At 45.4% G+C, this 24,919-nt stretch overlaps 1 protein-coding gene across 1 annotated transcript in view; it reads left to right on the top strand.

Moving 5' to 3' along the window:
• Positions 1 to 24,919, top strand: part of LOC144608493 (hemicentin-1-like) — a 259,005-nt gene that overhangs the window by 16,945 nt on the left and 217,141 nt on the right. Inside the window, 2 exon segments of the mRNA XM_078426331.1 lie at positions 7,790 to 7,948; positions 9,631 to 9,753. Of these exon segments, the coding sequence (XP_078282457.1) occupies positions 7,790 to 7,948; positions 9,631 to 9,753 (282 nt within the window).

Raw genomic sequence — 24,919 nt, forward strand, 5'->3', positions numbered from 1 at the left:
ATTGTCCGTATGTAGTGATGACCCTGCTGCTATCAACCTGTGTTGGTGCTGGACTCAGATCGCAGGGCGCAAAGGCAGACTCTAAACAAAACATATCGTTCTGGAACAACTCAGCAGGTCGGGCAGCATCTGCAAAGGGAATGGACGGATGATGATTTGGGTCCTCTTCAGACAGATTTAACCTTGCTGGCCCCTTTGATGATTGAGGTCACATCGTTACATCTCATCCTTTCTTTCCGGTTGCTGTGCATTCCCCACACCTGGAATTTCTATGGAGACACAAGAGGCTTCAAATGCTGGAATCTTGAGGAAGCAAAGTGCTGGAAGAAGGCAATGGACAGGCAATGTTTCGGGTCAGGACCCTTTTTCAGACTGATGGTGTGGGGGGGGGGGGGGGGAATGCCGGGAAATTAAGGCGTAGGGTGGGGGTGGAGGGTTGGAAACAAAACCTAGCAAGTGGTGGATACAGGTGATGGGGGTGATTGGCAGATGGGTGAAGTAATTGACAATGATTAGAGGTGAGATATCAAGCCAGAGGGAGGGTCCTGGGTGGAACTGGAGTCTTGTTGAAGTTAAAAGTAATGAATATCAGGGATTACTTTAATGGAGAGTCTTTATGCAGACATCCACTGCCGATCAATCAAGCACGTTTCTCACAGGCCACCGTGGCCACTGATGGTCAGCGTTTACACAAGGCCAGTTAGCAGTGAGTGTCTGTGTGTGAGGGCTGCTTCTGTCCATTGGGAAGTATCTTAACTCCTAGAGTAATCATAAATTATTGCTAGCCGCCATAGCCTGGGGACTGTGGGGAGTTAAGCTGGGTAACCTCTCCCGGATGATTGACCGCAGGATGCTAAGGCTTTGCCGGTGTCCTGGAAGAACCTGAGACCCTCTCCATATTCCAATGGGAATCCTCTTTTTCGGTACCCTTGACCCCCAACACGATTCCTGTGGAACGCTCAGATTTCCTCCTGTGTGCTAAGATATTTAAAGAGCCCGGATCATCATTTTTTAAAAGAGTCATAGAGTGATACAGCAAGGAAACAGGCCATTCGGCCCAACTTGTCCATGCCAACCTAGATGTCCCATTTAAGCATTTATTACCCACATTCCTCTGACCTATCCACATACCTATCCAAATATCTTTTAAGTGTTGCAGGAATTGTCTTTATTCCTTGGACCATATGATCTGAGGCATGATCTTGCAGAGATGTATACTGTAAAATCACGAGGGGAATGGACAGGGTGAATGCAAAAGTCTTTATTCCAGGGTTGGGGAATCAAGAGCTAGAGGACATAGGTTTAAGGTGAGAGGGGAAAGACGTAATAGGCACTCAAGGGGCAAGCTGTCCACACAAAGGGTGGTGGGTATATGAAATGAGGTGGGGATGTGGAATGAGGTGGTGGGTATATGAAATGAGGTGGGTATGGGGGTATATGGGATGAGGTGGGGGGGTATATGGAATGAGGGGGGTATATGGAATGAGGTGGCAGTATATGGGATGTGGGGGGTTTATGGGATGAGATGGGGGGTATATGGGACGAGGGGGGTATATGGAATGAGGTAGCGGTATATGGGATGAGGTGGGGGGGTATATGGGATGAGGTGGGGGTATATGGAATGAGGGGGGTATTTGGAAGGAGGTAGGGGGTATATGGGATGTGGGGGGTATATGGGACGAGGTGGGGGGTATGTGGGACGAGGTGGGGGGTATATGGAATGAGGGGGGTATGTGGGATGAGGTGGGGGGTATATGGAACAAGGTGCCAGAGGAAGTAGTTGAGGCAGGTACAATTTTGACATTTAAAAGACATTTGGTCAGGTACATGGATAGGAAAGGTTCTGAGGTATGTGGGCCAAATGTGGGCAAATGGGACTAGTTTAGGTGCGGCATCTTGGCCAGCATGGACGAGATGAGCATCTTGGTCGGTGTGGACGAGTTGGGTTAAAGGGCCTTGTTTCTGAGCCTTACACCAATCAGCCAAAACATTATGACCACTGACAGGCGAAGTGAATAACATTGATTATCTTGTTACAATGGCACCTGTCATGGAGTGGGATATATTAGGCAGCAAGTGAACAGTCAGTTCTTGAAGTTGATGTGTTGGATGCAGGAGTAATGGGCAGGAGTAAAGACCTGAGCGACTTTGACAAGGGCCATATTGTTATGGCCAGACGACTGGGTCAGAGCATCTCTGAAACGGCAAGGCTTGTGGGGTGCTCCCGGTCAGCAGTGGTGAGTATCTACCGACAATGGTCCGAGGAGGGACAAACCACAAACCGGCGACAGACAGGGTGTTGGGTGCCCAAGGATCATCGATGCGCGAGGGCAACGAAGGCTATCCCGTCTGGTCTGAACCGACATGAAGGTCGACTGGCACAGGTCACGGAAAATTTTAATGGTGATCACGGGAGGAATGTGCCACAATACACAATGCATCGCACCCTGCTGCGTATGGGGCTGCACACGGAGGACCAACAGCATATTAAGCAGGTGGCCATAATGTTTTGGCTGATTGCTGTGTTACTGTATGACTTTGTGACTCTGATTCGAACCCTGCTCCGTGCTGTGTTGAGTGATCCTGTTGCTAGGGAAGTAACGGGGTGTTAGGGGAAAGCCTCCTGCTGCATGTAATAATAATAATAATAATAATAATATTCATTTATTGTCATTGCAATGAGTACAACGAAATTAAAAAATAGCCAATCCTGACGGTGCGTAAAAACATATATGCAATAAATGCAAAAACAAATAAATACAATTATATTAAGTACAAAAGTTTTAACAGTGTTGCCTAGTGCAGAAGGTAGTGTTCAGTTCTCGTATGGCCCTGGGGTAAAAACTGTTCTTAAGTCTGTTTGTTCGGGATTTGATCGACCTGAAACGTCGACCAGAGGGCAGATGAACAAACAGACGGTGGCCGGGGTGGGATGGATCTTTTGTTATTTTGCCTGCTCTACTGGGGCAGCGTAGGCTGAACAGGTGCTCCAGGGAGGGCAGTGAGCAGCCGATGATCTGGGCCGTCGTGATGACCCTCTGAAGGGCCTTCCTGTCCTTTTCTGAGCAGCTGGGATGGGATGGGGATGGGGATGGGATCGGGCTCCCTGGAATGCTTTGCACATCCTTCGCAACAGGGGCTCACTTGTGCGCTGACTAGCAAACTGCAAGAGCAATAAAGTCCAACTGCTAAGCAATTACCATTACATGAAATCCTATTCTGTTTCAGAAGGATGAGTCGTACATTTGTTTTAGAAGCCGGGGCAATAACATTACAGGTTGGCTCCCACTGGCGTTTTCCTGTACAGGGAACATTTAAAGTAATTTTGTTATTATACATAGACTCCCAACCCCCTCGTCTGCAATAAATTCTCAACATATGGTTGAATCATTACCAAGAGTGCAGGACTCCACTTTTATTATAATGGGACCACAGGACAGGCAGATTATGTTGGTTGTCCAGTCAGCTGCCAGGAGCTTTGTACCTGGCAAAGGTTCAGTGGAAAGGAAGGGGAGAGTATATCCCTTAAAAAAGTGTGTGGGTGAAGAGTTTGCTGCATCCCAGCTGTTATCTAGAGAAGGGAGAGTATGTTTAGCATTATTAGTAATATGTTTTATTGTGCACAAGTGATGGTCAGGAGCCAGAATCGACTGTAACCACCTGGACCTTGCTCCTTGAACTTCCAAGGTAGACACAAAACGCTGGAGTAACTCAGCGAGTCCGTCAGCATCTCTGGAGAGAAGGAATGGGTGATGTTTCGGGTTGAGACCCTTCTTCAGACTGAACTTCCATGTGGTCTTTGGTCCCAGACACTGTTGAAGTGCTCAAGAAGACTTCAAGGGCACATCGGACAGTCACTTACTCCACCCATCCGCCATTCACTCCCCCCTCAGCTGTATTCCTTTTAAGTGCTTCTTTGTAGTTAGCTTCAACCACTCAATGAGTTCCATCCTCTAATTCACCTTATTATCAAGTCAAGAGTGCAATACTGATCCAAAGTTTAATTGTTACATGTAGCGGCCATGAAACAATGAAATTCTTACTTGCTGCAACTTTACACAACATTAACGCAATAACACAAAGATAAATATAAAATAACACAATAACTTAATAACCATAATACTAGGTAACAAAAAGTGCAAAACTGAAGTCCATGGTGCAACCAAAGACGTACTCTGCAGATGATCTTAGTTACTGAGGTTAGCGTTGTGCAGTATTCAAGAGCCTGAATGGTTGCTAAGAAGAAGCTGTTCTTGAACTGGAGGTCAGGGTTTTCTGTCTCCCGTACCTTCTTCCTGATGGTGGTGGCAAGTTCATCCTGGATTACTTTTGGATTTGGTGTAGATTGTCCTGTGTTTATGACTTTGTGTTTTGAATTAACGAAGAAGAGCGGGTTTTTGAAAATGAAGATAATGTTCTAGATTTTACACATGTACTGTTCCATGTGGCTGGGGACGTTGAGTGTGAGAGTTGGGAGATCGTGATGCAGATGTACGTCATTTGTGGGAACACATTTGGAACACCGAGTGCAGTTCTGCTCGCCCAGCAATAGAAAGGAAGTCAATTAATTTGGAAAGGGTGCAGAAGAGATTCACCAGGATGTTACCTGGGCTTGCAGAGCTTGAGTTGTGGGAGGAAGTTGGATAGGCTGGGGCTTTTTCCTTTGGAGTGTAAGAGGCTGTGGGTTGACATTATTGAGTGTACACCATCTTGACGGGCATCGATAAAGTGAACAGTTAACATTTTTCCCCCAGGTATTGGACTCGAAAACTCGAGGGCAAAGCTGAAGGTGAGAGAGGAAGATTTAAGAGGGACCTCAGGGGCAACTTTTACACTCGTAGGGTAGACTGTATCTGGAATAAGCTGCCAGAGGCAGCTATAGAAGCGGATACAATTATGACTTTTAAAAGACATTTGGCCAGGTATATGATTAGGAAGGGTTTAGAGGGCTGTGGGCCAAATGAAGGCAAATGGGACTGGCCCAATATGCCAACTTGTTTTGCATGGACAAGAGAGGCAAGAGGGCTGAACAGCTCTATGGTTCTGGGTTCATCAGAGAGTGCAGATGAAATCATTGACAAATCCAGTGGGAGTGGAGGGAGAATAGAGGATTGATCAAAGAGGGAGTTTCAAAGACTTGAACGAGTGTGGAGGTCAAAGAAAGAGAAAGATGAGCCTTTGATGGTGGAGAAGACAAAGATCATGCAATAATCCCGGGGTCTAGGGAAAGAGTGGATCTGCTACATATAATATTCATGTCACAGCCTCTTTACTCAAACATAAGGAATCTATTAGGATCGTTATTACCACTCTAAAGTTTAAAAAAGCACATTAAACTGAACTTTAAATAAAATAAAGCATATTTTATCAATTTAAACTCTTCGGCAGCATCGAAGGCACATAGTGACACGGTCGAGGCAGCAGGGCAATGTTGTGAAGATTTACGATGGGTTATATGTAGAGTTTCCCCCCCGTGCCTACTCTCTCCTTGCCCTGATTGATTTTCTGGGAGCCGCGTAAATCTTTAGCATGAGATCACCAGCATCAGCAAGGCCGCAGAATGACCCGCTCAAACACAGGATTATTTTTCACAGCTGAAATAAATCTTACCGACCTCACATCTTGTGGGAGCATTGCTAATGTATATTCCACACTTGCGCACACATCCACGAGGTGCCAGGTTCAAACTTTAGCCTCTGCTGATCCATTCAGGCTACTGTTATTAGTCGAACAAGAGTGTTTAATTGTACATGTACCAACAATACAACAGTGAATATTTTACTTGCTGCAGCCTAACAGGCCCATTAATGCAAAACACAAAGATAGATACACAGCAATCAATAAATTAACGACCATAATATAAGCAAAACCATAGTCTGTAGTGCAACCTAAAACACAGTCCATAGACGATCATCTATATACTAAAACTCTCGTTTGTTTGTTTGTTTGTTCCTGAACCACAACCAAAACGGTACGCGATAGTGCGACAATTTTAGGCCCACCTTACTCACTGTCATCCCTTTGGTGTTAATAGAAGAAGTTTCATTGAAATTGGTGTTACATTTTTTAAGTTATTCACAGTTTAAACTTTATCTCCCAAGGAGGGAGGTGGAGGGAGGATAAGGGGGGGTTGGGGGGATGGAGTGGGGGGGAGGGGAAGGGGGAGGGGAGGAGGAGGGGGGAGGGGGGGATGGGAGGAAGGAGAGTGGAGGGAGGGGGGAGGGGGAGGGATGGGGGGAGAGGGGAGGGGGAGAGGAGAGGGTGCTGCACCAATGCAGGAGAGGTTTGGGTCCAATGGGTCCACTTGGTCTAGTACTTATTTAAATTTCAAGAATAAATCTTATTCATTATGCAATATATATATACTAAACAAAAGCTGTGAAAAACTCTTAATACATTCTTGATGTGCCTTTACTTTTAATATTGCTAGTATTGTACTCAGTAGTGTGTGCATTTCTCTTTTCCCTGACAAATGACACCCTTGCCACTCATGTGGTGCCCTGGGATGATATCCCTTCCCTCATATGAGGGGCATCCCCACCAGACTGCCCCTCAATGTGCAGCAGCAGATAGACTCCAGACTGTGGTCCTTGCTCACAGAGCCTTGGCGTTGGCTGCACCAGGCTTCAGTGCGTCCCTCAGCACGTTACTCCTGCAGTCTGGAGCGGGCCAGTCGCCAACATTCCCCGACACACATTTCACTGCAGGAAGACCCAACGAGAATGTCTTTCACTGAGTTGATGGTCTTCAAGTCTCCGAGTGTGTGCCATCAGAGAGTCCTCTGTTACGCAGCTGCTCAGGATGAACCACGACAAGGACCCTTGCATCTGTCACCCACTCTCTCAGCAAATCAGATTTGCTGAGATAGTACGGAAAGGAACTGCAGATGCTGGTTTATACTGAAGATAGACACAAAGTGCTGGAGTAACTCTGTGGGTCACGCAGCACCGCTGGAGAATAAGGATGGGTAACGTTTCGGGTCGGGCCTGAAGAAGGGTCCAGACCAGAAGCGTCACCCATCCTCTTTGCTCCAGCACTTTGTGTCTATCTTTGCTGAGGTAGTGGGTGGTGTCGTGGAATGTTTAAGATCGTTCCTCCTGGGTGCCTAGGATCCTTTAGTAAAGGCACGTTATACCTGGCATCAGGTGAATCAGATTTCCCCTACTCTCAGATGCCCCGCAGGTAATTAGGTTTGCTTACCCAAAGCGACCCAATTGGATAAATGTCTAGTTTAGTTTAGTGTGTTGTCACGTGTACCACGGTACAGTGACAAACTTTTTGTTGCGCGCTCCCCAGTCAGCAGAAAGACAATACATGATTACAATCAATTCATTTACAGTGCAGAGATACATGATGAGGGAATAATGTTTCGTGCAAGGTGAAGCCAGCAATGGCCGGTCAAGCATAGCCCGAAGGACATTCGGATAGTCCGAATAGTTCCTCTGTCCCTCTCTTCCCCTTCCCCTTCCCAGTTCTCCCTCTGTCTTCCAGTCTCCAAATATATCCTTTCTTCATCCCGCCACCCCGACATCAGTCTGAAGAAAGGTCTCGACCCGAAAGGTCACCCATTCCTTCTCTCCAGAGATGCTGCCTGACCCGCTGAGTTACTCCAGCATTTTGTGATGCCGAAGAACATCAAAGAGGTGGATAGTAGTTCCGCACGGCTCTCTGGTTGTGGCAGGATGATTCAGTTGCCTGATAACAGCTGGGAAGAAGCTGTCCCTGGATGTGGTGGTGTGCGTTGCCATTTGCCAGTGAGTGGGATTGAGGTTATTGTTCTTGCCTGCAGGGTGGAGGCGACTGCCCTGAGATGAGCCTGAGCGCCATAAAGAGAGCCCTGGAGGTGTCACTCCCCAGCTCCTTCATCTACGTCTTCACTGACGCCAGAGCAAAGGATTACCAGCTGACCAAAGAGGTGCTGCAACTCATTCAGCAGAAGCAATCGCAGGTAAGCAGGCCAGCGACGTGGCCAGAGGAAGTGTCCAGACCTGAAACGTCACCCATCCTTCCTCTACGGAGAGGTTCCCTGGGATGGCAGGACTTTCATATGAAGAAAGACTGGATAGACTGGGCTTGTACTCGCTGGAATTTAGAAGACTGAGGGGGGATCTTATAGAAACATATATAATTCTTAAGGGGTTGGAGAGGCTAGATGCGGGAAGATTGTTCCCGATGTTGGGGAAGTCCAGAACCAGGGGTCACAGCTTAAGGATAAGGGGGAAGTCTTTTAGGACCGAGATGAGAAAACATTTTTTCACACAGAGTGGTGAGTTTGTGGAATTCTCTGCCACAGAAGGTAGTTGAGGCCAGTTCATTGGCTATATTTAAGAGGGAGTTAGATGTGGCCCTTGTGGCTAAAGGGATCAGGGGGTATGGAGAGAAGGCAGGTACAGGTTACTGAGCTGGATGATCAGCCATGATCATATTGAATGGTGGTGCAGGCTCGAAGGGCCGAATGGCTTACTCCTGCACCTATTTTCTATGTTTCTATGACCCGCTGAGTTACTCCAAGACATTGAAGCTGGGCCAGGGGAGGGGCACTGAACTGACATGGAATTTGCTGCAAATACAATGGACGCCGGCAAGAAATTCCCCCCAATGATTCTTGTGTCTAGGTGGAAGTTGAGACCCCTGTGGTAATCTTTGTTGCGATGAAGGTGCGATATATATCTATGCTCAATGCACTGGTGTTTGAATAGCTGTTGGATTCTATAGCTTCCTTTGGCGTTCTAGATATGGACTACTCCCTGAGGGAAAAGGTTGTCCCTGAGGTCCCTCTTAGATATCTTCCCTCTCACCTTATGCCTGTGCCCTCTAGTTTCAGAATCCTTAACCCCCCGGGGAACAAAACTGAGCATTCACTTTCCCCGTGCCTTCATGATCTTGCACGTCACAATAACATCACCCCCTCAGTCTCCCATGCTCCAAAGAGAAAAGTCACAGATCATCCAATCTCTCCCTATAACTCAAACCCCCAGGCCCAGGTAACATCCCGGTGGATCTCTTCTGCACCCGTTCCAACTTAATGACATCCTTCCTACAGCTGAGTGCCCAGAACTGCACACAGTAATCCAAGTGTGGTCGCATCATCAACAGCTGCATGAAGATGTCCCACCTTTAATACCCATTTCCATTCCCAGTGCAGGCCAGCATGATGATAAGGCTAGCATCACGCTATGGTCCAACTCCCCATCATAAAAGTCCTTGACCGGGGAGAAGATTCCTTCGTGTTTCCTGATTTCCATGGATGTTGCAATTTTGCTTGGAAAATCATTAATAAAAATGTGCACGTTTAGCTTTGATTGAATATGCTTGTCGATGAGACAGCTCACAAATTTGAAAAGTCCTTGATTTAATGCCAAATCCTTCCACCGAGCAATGGACAATCTCGCCTAACTTGACTCCAAGTTACAAATGTATTGCTCTCCACAATGTCTGTGAGTTTAGAAATTAACCGATCATGTCAGTAAACTCCACACAAACAAAAGCATCCAAGGTTGGGATGGAACCCAGGTCTCTGAGGCAGCAGATTTGCCGTATGTGCCATTGTGCCGTCCTAACTGAGGCAGGGTGTGAGGGTGGAGAAGGCAGTGCATGGATGATCGTGACTGCTGCTCGTTACCTGTGCAGGTGGTGTTTGTGTTGACTGGAGACTGTGGAGACAGGAGCCACCCGGGATATCGGGCCTATGAAGAGGTGGCCTCAACCAGTTCAGGTCAGATATTCCACCTGGACAAGCAGCAAGTCAACGAGGTGAGTGGATGCGACCCCTTGAATGAACATTCCTTTCCCAGACGTACGGCTGCAGGGTCAAGATCAATTCCTTAAACGCCTGGAATGTGCAATCTTGTTCATTGATGGCGTGTGTGCTTGGTTTGTAGAGTCGAGATAAGCAGCAGGTATTTCCCCTCCCTGGAATGAGTAAACAGTCATATCACTGCTACCGAGCAGCGCAGGTCAAGGAGAGTGAACTAACTGTGGACTGAGCAGTCGGTGTGGCTGCTCTGCTGTGTGTGTTAACCTTGAGTCTGCAAGGGAAGCTGACTGAATGTTTCTAATGAAGCCAAGGTTTTCTACAAGCAACTTGTCCAAGCCTGCCTTTCCTATGGCCGTGCTGAGCAGCAGAGGCCGACTCTGAGAAGGAAAACACCCATGACCATTGTATTTCAGTCCCAAAGGCGCTGGCATGGTGTTGCTTCCCTGGCATCTCATTCAATGGCGAGTGAAGAGGTGTCCAGACCCTAAACATCGCCTGTCCATCCCCTCCTCAGATGCTGCCTGACCTGCCGAGATCCTCCAGCACTTCAATGGTGCTTTATTAGTCACATGTGCAACTGCACAATGAAATTCCTTTTGCATATTTACACATGCAGCCACTTTGTGTTTTGAGTCAAAAAGCAGTTGGATGGTGGGGAAAGGTGGAGCACATGTCTGATGCTGTCCGGTCGCTGTTTACCCGACTGTGTGCATTATAGCCTGCAATTTCACATGTTACTCTTATTGTTTCCCGCTCTTCCGGAATACTCTCTGCCTCCAACCTGTGTCCCACTGAGCAGTGTTCACTGCCAAAGTCCAAAGGATCTGAGTTTAAGTTCTGCTTCAGCTACTTGAGTGTGAAAATCCTAGCTTGGTAACTCTGCATTTTAAATCAGTGAAAGGGCTCTTTGGCAGGATTTCAATTAGGTGAGCTCCTTCTAGTATCCTGGTCAATAATTCATCCTCAATCAGATTATCTAGATCACAAAGTCACACAGCTTGGAAACAAGCCCTTCGGAACAACTTGTTCATGCCAACCATGATAGAAACATAGAAACATAGAAAATAGGTGCAGGAGTAGGCCATTCGGCCCTTCGAGCCTGCACCGACCGCTATTCAATATGATCATGGCTGATCATCCAGCTCAGTAACCTGCCTTCTCTCCATACCCCCTGATCCCTTTAGCCATAAGGGCCACATCTAACTCCCTCTTAAATATAGCCAATGAACTGGCCTCAACTACCTTCTGTAGCAGAGAATTCCACAGACTCACCACTCTCTGTGTGATGCTCCATCTAAGCTAGCCCTATTTCCCCTTATTCACCCACATCTCTCTAACCCTTTCCTATCCATGTACCTGTCCAAGTGCATATTGTTATTGTTAACTATAGTTATTGTTAAATATTGTTATTGTAGCTGCCTCAGCCACCTCCTCCGGCAGTTCGTTCCATATACCCACCCCTCTGTGTGAGAAAGTGGCCCGTCGGGATCCTATTAAATCTTTCCTCATTCACCTTAAACCGATGGCCTCTAGTTCTTGATTCCCCTACACTGGGGAAAAAAACTAGAGGGCAGAGGTTCTAGTGGGCACAGAGCATTCATTGCAGGTGGTTATCGTATTGCTGTTAGATGTTTCTGCCCTAAAATCTCTGTCACTTTTCTGACAACATATAAGATTATTAAGGGGTTGGACACGTAAGAGGCAGGAAGCATGTTCCCAATGTTGGGGGAGTCCAGAACCAGGGGTCACAGTTTAAGAATAAGGGGTGGGCCATTTAGAACAGAGACGAGGAAAAACTTTTTCAGTCAGAGAGTTGTAAATCTGTGGAATTCTCTACCTCAGAAGACAGTGGAGGCCAATTCTCTGAATGCATTCAAGAGGGAGCTAGATAGAGCTCTTAAGGATAGCGGAGTCAGGGGGTACGGGGAGAAGGCAGGAACAGGGTACTGATTGAGAATGATCAGCCATGATCACATTGAATGGTGGCGCTGGCTCGAAGGGCCGAATGGCCTCCTCCTGCACCTATTGTCTATTGTCTATTGTCTAACGCAGCTGTGACTACACTGAAGCATTCTTCACTATCCATGGTTTATGCAGTCTGTGAACGCCTAATATTCTTTCCACTGCCTGGCCAGTCCCTAGCAGCCATGTCCTATGCTCCTGCCTCCTCCCAGACACTATTATACAAGGGATTACTCTGATAGTGAAAGGCCAGGCTGAATCTCCACCAGAAGATGGAGCCGTCCATGAGGGTCTGGCTTCAGCCTCGTCATTAATGCCAATGCACAAGCCTTTATAGAATCGTAGAGTCATAGAAGGTTGTGAAAGACGCAACACAAAATGAAGGACACAAAGTGCTGGAGTAACTCGGAGGGTCAGGCAGCATCTGTAGAGAACATGGATAGGTGATGTTTCGGGTTGAGACCTTTCTTCAGACTGATTGTAGGGGTCGGTCCCTGCAAACAGTCTGATAAAGGGTCTTGAGCTGAAGCGTCACCTCTCCAGGGATACTGCCCGACCCACTGATTACTCCTGCACTTTGTGTCCTTTTGTGTATTAACCAGCATCTGCAGTTCTTTGTTTCTACACAAAAGGAAGTCTTTCTTTAAAGATAGTCACAAAATAGTAATTCAGTGGTCAGGTAGTAACTCTGGAGAAAAGGAATAGGTGACGTTTCGGGTTGAGCTTTAGTTTATTCCACAAAAGGGTGAGGTCCCGAGTCTCTATTTCAACTCTATGTACATTTATCTTTCTTTTTGAGTCAGCAAGTATCTCCGACTGGTTATATCACTGGGTTATTTGGAGGCAGAGATTGGGATCAGCTCATTCTAGGGTACTCTGCCTGTTTGTCAAATGAGAATATCTACAATGGAGTTGTATACAGACCACTAAACAGCAGCAGGGAGGTTGGGGATAGCATCAAGCAGGAAATTAGGGATGCGTGTAGCAAAGGTACAGTGGTTATACTGGGTGACTTTAATCTACATATAGATTGGGCCAACCAAATTGGTCACAGTGCTGAGGAGGAGGATTTCCTGGAATGTATACGGGATGGGTTTTTAAACCAATATGTAGAAGAACTGACTAGAGGGCAGGCCATCCTAGACTGGGTATTGTGTAATGAAGAAGGATTAGTTAACGATCTTGTTGTGCAAGGCCCCTTGGGCAACAGTGACCATAATATGGTGGAATTCTGCATTAGGATGGAGAGTGACACGGTTAATTCAGAGACTAGGGCCCTGGACTTGAATAAAGGAGACTTTGAAGGTATGCGATGGGAATTGGCTAGGATAGACTGGCAAATTATACTTAAAGGGTTGACAAAGGAGATGCAATGGCGAAGGTTTAAAGACCGCATGGATGAACTCCAGAAATTGTTCATCCCTGTCTGGCGAAAAAATAAAACTGGGAAGGCTGCTGATGAGGGAAGGCAAGGATAGTGTTAAAGCCAAGGAAGAATTGTCCAGAGGAAGCAGCAAACCAGAGGACTGGGAGAAATTTAGAACCCAACAGAGGAGGACAAAGGGGTTAATTAAGAGGGGGAGAAAAGAGCACGAAAGAAAGCTTGAAGGGAATATAAAAACTGACTGTAAAAATTTCAATAGGTATGTAAAAAGGAAAAGATTAGTGAAGATAAATGTAGGTCCCTTACAGTCAGATACACGTGAATTTATAATAGGAAACAAGGAAATGGTAGAACAGTTAAACAAGTACTTTGGTTCTGTCTTCACTAAGGAAGACACAAACAATCTCCCGGAAATACTAGGAGACCGAGGATCTAGTGGGAGGGTAGAACTGAAGGGAATCCACATTAGTGAGAAAATGGTGTTAGGTAAACTGTTGAGACTGAAGGCAGATAAATCCCCAGGGCCAGATGTACTCCAGGAGGTGGCCCTAGAAATCGTGGATACATTGGTGATCATTGTCCAATGTTCTCTCGACTCTGGATCAGTTCCTGTGGACTGGAGGGTAGCCAATGTTACTCCACATTTTAAGAAAGGAGGGAGAGAGAAAATGGGGAATTATAGACCAGTTAGCCTTACATCGGTAGTGGGGAAGATGCTGGAGTTGATTATTAAAGATTTAGATTTTAGATTTAGATTTAGATTTAGATTAGATTTAGAAGGACATTATTGCTATTGAGGGAGTGTAGGATCACCAGGTTAATTCCTGGGATGGCGGGACTAATGTATGATGAAAGAATGGGTCGACTGGGCTTGTATTCGCTGGAATTTAGAAGGATGAGAGGGGATCTTATAGAAATATATAAAATTCTTAGAAGATTGGACAGGGTAGATGCAGAAAAAAATGTTCCCGATGTTGGGGGAGTCCAGAACCAGGGGTCACAGTTTAAGAATAAGGGGTAGGCCATTTAGGACTGAGATGAGGAAAAACTTTTTTACCCAGAGAGTTGTGAATCTGTGGAATTCTCCGCCACAGAAGGCAGTGGAGGCCAATTCACTGGATGTTTTCAAGAGAGAGTTAGATTTAGCTCTTAGGGCTAATGGAATCAAGGGATATGGGGAGAAAGCAGGAACGGGGTAATGATTTTGGATGATCCGTCATGATCATATTGAATGGCGGTGCTGGCTCGAAGGGTTGAATTGGCCACTCCTGCACCTATTTTCTACGTTTCTACGTTTCTATGACCATGCACCTTGTCTCAGAAGGGAGAGCTGGAAGGCTGGAGTTGGATCAGGGTGGTCAGCCATCCCTCATGATGGGCAGGAGATCCCACTTGCAGGGGATCCATGTGTTGTTACTCTTCTGAGATCAGACACAGGAACCAGACAGGGTTAGGACCAAGGAAGGAAAAGACCTTAAAATAATCGAAAATGAAGAAATGTAGTAGAAAATGCCCCCATTAAAATTCAACTAGAGACTAGGAAGGGAACATGATTAAATTGATGAATGTGTTGGAAGCGTTTGTGCTGATCTCTGTTTAACAAGTAACCTTGACCACAGTCTGAGAAAGGGCCAGGTTTTCACTTCATGCATTTAACAGCAAATAGGTTCAACATCTGGGGGAGATTATACTTTTAACGAGGGCTTTTTTTTTTCTTCCTCTTCTTCACTTCTTCGCGTCGGCAGACTTTCCAGGGATTTAATATTCATTATGGCAATCTCAGCTGGGATGCAGTGCCATGTGGAAGCTATTTTACATTCCCAACTAATCAATCTACCTTCGGTGGCTTGTTTGGAAGCATCCATGTTAATCTATGAGGGTATAAATTAACAAACATTACCGATCGTTCCAATGGGAATTATTGAGGAGAGTGTTGAAGAAATGTCTGGGTTGTTGAAAGTCTAGTTGAAGAAAGTCCAGTTTTCTTCTGCTTTTAGAATTTACAGCAGGCAATGAAAGTGGAACTGCAAGATACACAGAACCCTTACCCTACTGTATCTGAGATGCTTATCGAATATGTATCTAAGTGCTTATGTAGTGATACTTGTACTGATATGTATACAAATTGAATTTCACTGTACCTCAGTACATTTGACAATTAAAGTACCATACCATACCATACCATCTGAAGAAGGGTCTCGACCCAAAACTTCACCCATTCCTTCTCTCCAGAGATGCTGCCGGTCCCTCTGAATGACTCCAGCATTTTGTGTCTATCTTCCTCACCATAGCACACTGACCCAGCCTGATCCATCAGACTATAATCTATCCTTATGGAATTTGGCCTTATCCTTTCCCTGCCCTCTCTCTCTCTCTCTCTCTCTCTCGCTCTCTCTCATGTTGAACAACACTCATTTGCCTAATTTTTTTACATGTTAGATCGGCACGTCCCATTGTGACTCGTAACATGAGGCAGGTTCTTCTCAGTCCTTACTTGCAGGAAGCCGTAGGAAGTGCGCAAAGAATTCATGGATCTTCCTGCTCGCAAAGCATGCTCAGAGCGGACAGTCTGGCATCCCTCGGGTTTGATTACGTACAGGGTCTGGTTGCCAGCAAGTTACCGATCAAAGACTTTGAGAGGTGCAAACGAATCTCTATTCACCCAGAAAATCTAATATGTCCCAATTTGCTCTTCATAGCAATGGAAAGTGTTTGAAAATCACATCGTAGGCCATGTGTGAGGTATTGTTGCTTTACAACTCAACTCCAGAATACCAAGGCTTGTTATGGCAACAATACAAACATATCCTTGTCTGTTTGAGCACAGGGGACCATGAGCAACACTTCCTAATTATTTTGTCTCTATTGTGTATTTTTTGGATAATAAACGGTCCAACATCCAAATTCTGAGTTGGGCTTGAAGTGAATATTTAACTTCCCTCTGGAGATTCATGGAGTCATTGAGCTGTACAGTGGGGGGGAACAGGCCCTTTGGCCCACCTTGTCCATGCTGACCAAGTTGGCATATTAGGTTAGTCCCATTTGGCCCATATCTCTCAAACTCTTCCTTTCCATATCTCAAACATATTTCATCAAAGTAGTTGTTCTTTTTTAAAATTAGTGTACAAAATCATGAGAGGAACAGATCGGGTAGATGCACAGAGTCTCTTGCCCAGAGTAGGGGGATCGAGAACCAGGGGACATAGGTTTATGGTGAGGGGGAAAAGATTTAATAGGAACTTGAGAGGTAACGTTTGCACACAAAGGGTGGTAGGTGTACGAAACAAGCTGCTTCAGAGGTAGTTGAAGCAGATACTATTGCAACATTTGAAACATTTATACAGGTACATGGATTGGACAGGCTTAGATGGATATGGGCTAGATGCAGGCAGGTGGGACTAGTGTAGATGGGACATGTTGTGGCAAGTTGGGCCGAAGGGCCTGTTTCAACGCTGTAGGGCTCTACGACTCTAATTCATTTTTTGAGGATTTTGAGGTCACCATTTGTCGCCCAGCGCTACTTACCCTTGCTAATCATTGCAGAGGGCGTTTCAAAGTCAGTCACAACTAGTGGGTCTAGAATCAAGGTTGGATGGAGCAAGTGCAGTTGGTGGATTTCCTCCCCATCAACACTTGAATGAACCTAATGTCCTTTTTATTTTGAGGCCACCATTACTTAGGCATTTTTACTTTTACTTTTAATTTTAATTTTACTTGTGCATTTGTTTCCATTCAAGTTCCAAATTCAGAGTTGAAAGTATTTCATTGTCACATGTACCGGCAATGGAACAATGAAATTCTTTCTTGCTGCAGCTTAACAAGCCTGTTAATGCAATAACACACAGATAAATATATTATAATCAATAATGGTATCAATGAATTCATAATACTTGTAACCATAATAGTGCAAAACTGAAGAACACTATGCATTTTTATGAAATTAATTCATATTCATTAACTGAAGTTAAATTCAACAGTTGCCAGGGTGGGATTTGACTTTGAAACATAGAAACATAGAAAATAGGTGCAGGAGGAGGCCATTTGGCCCTTTGAGCCAGCACCGCCATTCATTGTGATTATGGCTGATCATCTACAATCAGTAACCTGTGCCTGCCTTCTCCCCATATCCCTTGATTCCACTAGCCCCTAGAGCTCCATCTAACTCTCTTTGGATCTTTTTCCCTGTCTGAACTCTGGTATAAAGTATAGATTTTCAGTCCCTATGGTTCTGCCACAGAAGGCTGTGAAGGCCAAGTCAATGGATATATTTGAGGCAGAGATAGATAGATTCTTGATTAGTCCGGGTGCCTGGGGTTATGGGGAGAAGGCAGGAGAATGGGGTTGAGGGAGAGATGGATCAGCCGTGATTGAATGGCGGAGTACACCTGATTGGCGAATGGCCTAATTCGGCTCCTATCACTTATGATTGTATGAACTTACCACTGAACGGGAATCGTCTAGTGTTATGGTCACAGTTGTTCGGATGTTCCCCCATATGGGCCCCAATGCAACATCAAGAATGTTTAATTGCCATTTGTGTAGGCAACAGAGCAATGGCATTCTTACATGTTGCAGCTTGATCAGCCCGTAAATGCAATATCACACAGATAAATGTATAATAATTAGTAATTCATTCAAATAAAGACTGCAATACCACGTAGGCATAGAGTGCAATATCAAAGCCCGTTGTGCAACTAAAGGCGCAGTCCATGGAAGATCATAGTTGCTGAAGTTAGTGCGGTATGAGCTCTCAGTGTTCACGAGCCTGATGGTTGCTGGGAAGAAGCTGTTCGTGAACCTGGTGGTCACAGTTTTTAGGCTCCTGTACCTTCTTCGACCTGGTAGTAGTGAGATAAGAGCGTGGCCAGGATGGTGGGGGTCCTTGGTGATATTGGGTGCCTTTTTGAGGCAGATTTTCTAGTAGATCCATTCACATAGAAAACATAGACATAGAAAATAGGTGCAGGAGTAAGCCATTTGGCCCCTCGAGCCAGCACCGCCATTCAAGATGATCATCCAAAATCAGTACCCCTTTCCTGCTTTCTCCCCATATCCCTTGATTCCATTAGCCCTAAGAGCTATATCTAACTCTCTCTTGAAAACATCCAGTGAATTGACCTCCCCTGCCTTCTGTGACAGAGAATTCCACAGATCCACAACTCTCTGGGTGAAAAAGGTTTTCCTCTTCTCAGTCCTAAATACCCCTTATTCTTAAACTATGACCCCTGGTTCTGGACTTCCCCAACATCAGGAACATTTTTCCTGCATCTAACCTGTCCAATCCCCCAATAATTTTATATGTTTCTATACGATCCTCTCATCCTTCTACATTCCAGTGAATATTAGCCCAGTCGATCTATTCTTTCATCATATGTCAGTCCCGCCATCCCGGGAATTAACCTGGTGAACCTACGCTGCACTCCCTCAATAGCAAGAATGTCCTTCCTCAAATTAGGAGACCAAATCGTTGATGGGCAGGTTATAACCTATGTCTGAGAGATCAGACTCGCTTCTAAATACTAATGGAATGTTGGCCTTCATAACAAGAGGAGTTGAGTATAGGAGCAAAGAGGTCCTTCTACAGTTGTACCGGGCCCTGGTGAGACCGCACCTGGAGTACTGTGTGCAGTTTTGGTCTCCAAATTTGAGGAAGGATATTCTTGCTATTGAGGGCGTGCAGCGTAGGTTCACTAGGTTAATTCCCGGAATGGCGGGACTGTCGTATGTTGAAAGGCTGGAGCAATTAGGCTTGAAAACACTGGAATTTAGAAGGATGGGGGGGGATCTTATTGAAACATATAAGATAATTAGGGGATTGGACACATTAGAGGCAGGAAACATGTTCCCAATGTTGGGGGAGTCCAGAACAAGGGGCCACAGTTTAAGAATAAGGGGTAGGCCATTTAGAACGGAGATGAGGAAGAACTTTTTCAGTCAGAGAGTGGTGAAGGTGTGGAATTCTCTGCCTCAGAAGGCAGTGGAGGCCAGTTCGTTGGATGCTTTCAAGAGAGAGCTGGATAGAGCTCTTAAGGATAGCGGAGTGAGGGGGTATGGGGAGAAGGCAGGAACGGGGTACTGATTGAGAGTGATCAGCCATGATCGCATTGAATGGTGGTGCTGGCTCGAAGGGCTGAATGGCCTACTCCTGCACCTATTGTCTATTGTCTATTGTCTAAATGCAACGCCATGTGATTATTCTCAATTACTTCATCACATGTTGAGTCGAGAAATGTTCTTATTTATTTCCAACAAAGGTTTTAACAGTGCTTTCTACTACAACAGGGTGCAATTGAAATGAAAATCGAAAAGAACTTCAGATGACAGAATTTGGCTTACTTTGAAATTAAAAACAGAAACTGCTGGAAACTGTCAGCAGATCAGGCCGCATCAGTGGAGAAAGAAATAGATTTGAAGTTTCGGGTCCAAGCTTCTCATCAGAGTGTAAACGATTCTGTCACCTCCAGGAAATTTAGCCTTGTCCATCGTCTCTCACTTAGCTCTTTTCATTGAAACATGTTCGGGATGTTGTGTACGGAGTCAGGATCCAGATGTTCTGGGAATGTGGTGATGCTGTGGGATGCTCATCATATTTTCCAGCAAGATCTTCATTTTGGCTTCTCATTATCTTGCTTGGACCCAGTGCGTTTTTTGTAGACAGGGGTGAGGGTATGCTTATCAATTGAAAATTGAGCCACATTTACCAACATTTTTTCCATCAACACACACCCCTCTTCTGCTTTGATCTTGTGACCAAGCCGTTTCTAATGTAATAACTAAAGATCAACACATTATATATTACACATTTTATCAAAATAACATGTAGTGAACGATTTAGCAGTAATTTCCTTAGCCAGAGGGTGATGAATCTCTGGAATGCATTGCCACAAATGGCTGCGAAGGCCAAAACGTTGGGTATTTTTGAAACAGAGATTGATAGTTTCTTGTTTAGAAAGGGTGTCAAAGCTTACAGGGAGAAGATAGGAGAATGACTTTGAGAGGGAAAAATGGATCAGCCACGATTGAATGGGTTGAATGCTCCTATGTCTTATGGTCTTATAATGACGTTGATTCTTGCAGCTTCTGATATAACAGTTCACACAACACTTTTGGTTGTCGAGCATCAAACAATTATATCTCAACTGCTTTGTCCAACTAGAAGCTGCTTCCATTGTTTGAGCTGTAGGAAAGAACTGCAGATGCTGGTTTAAATTGAAAGTAGACACAAAATGCTGGAGTAACTCAGCGGGACAGGCAGCATCTCTGGAAAGAAGGAAAAGGTGATCTTTCAGGTCGAGACTTCGGGTCTGAAGAAGGGTCTCGACCCGAAACGTCACCCATTCCTTCTCTCCACAGACGCTGCCTGTCCCACTGAGTTACTCCAGCATTTTGTGTCTACCATCAATTGTTTAAGAGCTTGACTGCCTATCTTAATTAATAATTTATTATTTTTTTAACTTTAGTTAATCTTTACGTAATAAAACAGATAATTTAAAATTGAAGAGCAAAAAAATTAAAATCCTAAAAATGTGTAAGTCTAGATTTTAAGTTTTGGAGGTCATGAAAAAGCACAGTTTGGAATCATGCTGGACGCTCAGAAGAATGACTCCTAAAGCTCTAGAATCCAATCTGTTTCCTTTTTCTCAAATCAACTGATCATCCTGTTGATGGTTTCTCATGGGCTAACATTCTTGGGCTTTACACTCAACTGCCGCACGAAGTGCTGGAGAAACTCAGCGGGTCAGACAGCATCTCTAGAGGGAAATGGACAGACGATGTTTCGGGTAGGGACCCTCCTTGAGAAGAAAGGTCTCCGCCCGAAACGTCACCTATCCATGTTCTCCAGAGATGCTACCTGACCCTCTTGAGTTAGTCCAACTTTGTGTCCTTTTGTGTTTTTACCAGCATCTGCAGTTACTTGTTTCTACACTACACTGCTGTCCAATGTAGAATGCATTGAGTTCATCGGAGATTGGTCCATTGTTGCCAGTGATACTGCCATAAGCTGGGGCACTGTCCGATTCACCTCCACTCCATTGCTCTGATGCGCTACAATGCTGAGAACTAAATGCGGCACTTTGTATCTTCCCCTCCCCTCTCCCCTACCTATGGTACTTCAGTTTGACATGATTGTATTTATGTATGGTATTATCTGATGTGTTTGGTAGAATGCAAAGTAAAGCTTCTCACTGTGCCTCGGTACGCACGACGATAATTAACATCAACCGAAACCTGCAAGATTTGATAAGATCGAGACAGCTCTTCACACTCAGTACTGACTGCCCGACCGACCGGCCCTCATTCACGTGGCCTTTTCTCATCCCTGGGACCAAGCTGTGGAGCGTTGAGGGACAGCTACGTTTGGGGCCGTCACCACCAGCTGGCCTTCTTATGGCCGTACGCTGATCTCTCGGCAGCCGTTGATCAGCAGTGTCGAGAGTGCGTTTCATATTTCTCGCTTGCTTCTGGCAGCACTGTAATACATGCATAAATAAATCCCTGCTGCCTCTCCCCGCTCAGATCAGGAGGGATAGGCTCAGGCCCGGGCCTGGCAGAAGCATCAGACTGTGAGGCAGGTTGAGATGCAGGTTGCACGGACCGAATCATTCAGCAGCATCTGGGAGAAGGGAATTGGATAAAACTTGGATAAAACTTTAATGGAGTAAAGTTTCCAAGGCTTCAGGATAAGATTAGGAGAATAGGTGAATCTGACAGCTTCCAGCAGCTTCCAGATTCAGGGACAGTTTCTTCCCAGCTGCTATCAGGCAACTGAACCATCCTCCTGCAACTAGAGAGCAGTAATACTACTACCCAGTAGTTCAGCAGCCCTGAACTACTATCTACCTCTTTGGTGACCCTCGGACTATCTTTCATCGGATTTTACTGGCTTTATCTTGCACTAAACGTCATTCCCTTATCATGTATCTGTACACTGCGAATGGCTCGATTGTAATCATGTATTGCCTTCCCGCTGACTGGTTAGCACGTGACAAAAGCTTTTCACTGTACCTCGCTCGGTACACGTGACGATAAACTAAACTGAACTGAACTGAATGGGCTGAAGGGCCTTCTGTGCTGTGAGTCGCTCTGGTACAGAGAGTATGGTTCTTTCTGGGTGCGTATGGCACGCTGTTGCTACGGACGACGGCATGAATCACTTCACATTGGTTGAGAAGGAAGATAAACGCTCTAATTTGACTTCTCCCTGCACGGTGCCAGTGCTGCTGAAGAGCAAGAATCAATTCTGTGCTGCATTTTCAGAGACAAATGGAAGTGCCTGATTAATATCTGCCGGGACAGATCACTGTGGGGGCTTGCTTGCATGGGGTGCTGGTAGCAGCATGCTCTTAACTACCAGGGCCTTTTATAATTGGAACAAGAGTTCTCTAACAGCTTCTTCCCCACTGTTATCAGACTTCTGAATGGCCCTCCCATAGCTAGAGTGTAGTTCTGATCTTCCAATCTACCTCTTTACAGACGTTGGACTTTCTGTGAATGTAATGCTACAACGCTGTAACACGGTATTCTTTACTCTTGGCATTTTTCTGTTTGCACTGTCTGTTGTACTTTGCACGGCTTGAGTGTACTCATGGAAAGTAGGATTTGATCTGACTGGATAGCACGCAAACAAAAGCATTTCGCTGTATCTCGGTACACCTGAAAATAATAAACTGGTTCAGTCACCAATATTCCTGTCTCAGCGACCAGGATGGAGTTTAGGAAATTAAGACACAAAAGGTGTGAGTTCACTATTTTCATCCAGTGACTGGCTAAGGTGAAGAAAACAGCTCGCACAAAGCAACAGGGGTAGGTCCAGAACTAGCAGGTCAGGGGGACTGAGGAAACTGTCCCTCACTACCTGACTGCCCTCTCCCTTTCACCTGACCTTCAAATGTTTCTACATACAAGATGGCAGCACGGTGGCGCAGCGGTAGAGTTGCTGCCTTACAGCGAATGCAGCGTCGGAGACTCAGGTTCGATCCTGACTACGGGCGCCATCTGTTTGGAGTTTGTACGTTCTCCCCGTGACCTGCGTGGGTTTTCTCCGAGATCTTCGGTTTCCTCCCACACTCCAAAGACGTACAGGTTTGTAGGTTAATTGGCTAGTCAAATGTAAAAATTGTCCCTAGTGGGTGTTGGATAGTGTTAATGTGCGAGGATCGCTGGGCGGCGCGGACCCTGTGGGCCGAAGGGCCTGTTTCTGCGCTGTATCTCTAAATCTAAAATCTAAAATCTAAAAATCCAGCACAAACCTCCCAACTCGAAACGTCACCTATCCATGTCCTCCAATGATGCTGTCTGACCCGCTGAGTTACCCCAGCACTTTGTGCTATTTTCGAATTAGAGTGGATGCCTGGAAACAGTGTCGGCTGAAGGATGTTTGACGGATGACATTGATCTAATGGCTGGAACAGCAAAAGAGGTTTGATGAATAACAAAGGCTGCACAATGCTGCAGCAAGACATGGAATGGTGATTAGTTTGGCCAAGAGCCAGGTGGTGATCACATCAGCCAGTAGCAATGATGCATCAATAACATTTGGCGACGTGAAACTGGAAGAAGTAACACTCTCTAAATATCCCGCAGTAAGAGTCACAGAAGCTGATGAGCTGAATCGAGCAGGATTCAGCTGACCACCTGGATTCTCTGTTTGGACTGCCCACCCCTAAAAAAAACCCCAACCCATCCTTCCCTCTCTCCTGGGTTCGGCACAGAGGGTTGACTGGACTGAGCCTCTGCACTTGGCCGTTGGGCAACATGGCTCCAGGGCCCCTCAGCCCCAGTCAGTGAACTGGTGAGACACCACCTTAGAGCGTCTAGACAGGTCAGGACTGGACAGGAGGCAAGGTTACAGAGGAACTCTCCGTCAAACCAGAGACAATCTCTTAATGTCACCATCAATGATCAAAAACATTAACGACCTATTAAAATTGGTGCAAATAAAGAAATGATTTGTATTCACTAAACATGGCAAAGCATTCAGAAACACATTGAAATAAAATGAGCAAAATAAATAAATAACGTACCTCTTTATAAATAAAATAAATAAATAAATAACGTACCGTGCGGCACGGTGGCGCAGCGGTAGAGTTGCGGCCTTACAGCGAATGCTGTATCCTGACTACGGGCGCCGTCTGCACGGGGTTTGTACGTTCTCCCCGTGACCTGCGTGGGTTTTCTCCGAGATCTTCGGTTTCCTCCCACACTCCAAAGACGTACAGGTATGTAGGTTAATTGGCTGGGCAAATGTAAAAAAAATTTTTTTTAATTGTCCCTAGTGTGTGTAGGATAGTGTTAATGTGCGGGGATCGCTGGGCGGCGTGGACCCGGTGGGCTGAAGGGCCTGTTTCCGCGCTGTATCTCTAAATCTAAACCTTCCTCCCTATTGGCATTGTTTTATTATTGTCATGTGTACTGAGATACAGTGAGAAGCATTTGTTTATGTGCTATCCGGTCAAATTAAGTCATACAATACATGCGTACAAGCAAGCCATACACTAGTACAACAGATACTTGAATAGAGTGATACAGAATATAGTGTTACAGTGTTACAGTTACAGTTTGCATTGTAGTAGGTTGGGAGATAAGGACTACAACTTGGCTTGGATTACCATTTAGGTGAATGTGGACTTATGTGTGGAACTCAAATTTCTCTGTACCTTAATTGGTACATGTGACAATAAACTGACCTTGAAACCCCTTGAATATGGCAGATTACTCGCTGGTGAACTTTAGCATCAATGAAGGCCAAACAGGCCATCAAAAACCCCCCTCAAATATAGCACATAAATGATGTTTGTTCTTGAGAACAAAGCAAA

This window comes from Rhinoraja longicauda, chromosome 31 (genome assembly GCF_053455715.1).
Source record: "Rhinoraja longicauda isolate Sanriku21f chromosome 31, sRhiLon1.1, whole genome shotgun sequence".
Classification (NCBI taxonomy): domain Eukaryota; kingdom Metazoa; phylum Chordata; class Chondrichthyes; order Rajiformes; family Arhynchobatidae; genus Rhinoraja; species Rhinoraja longicauda.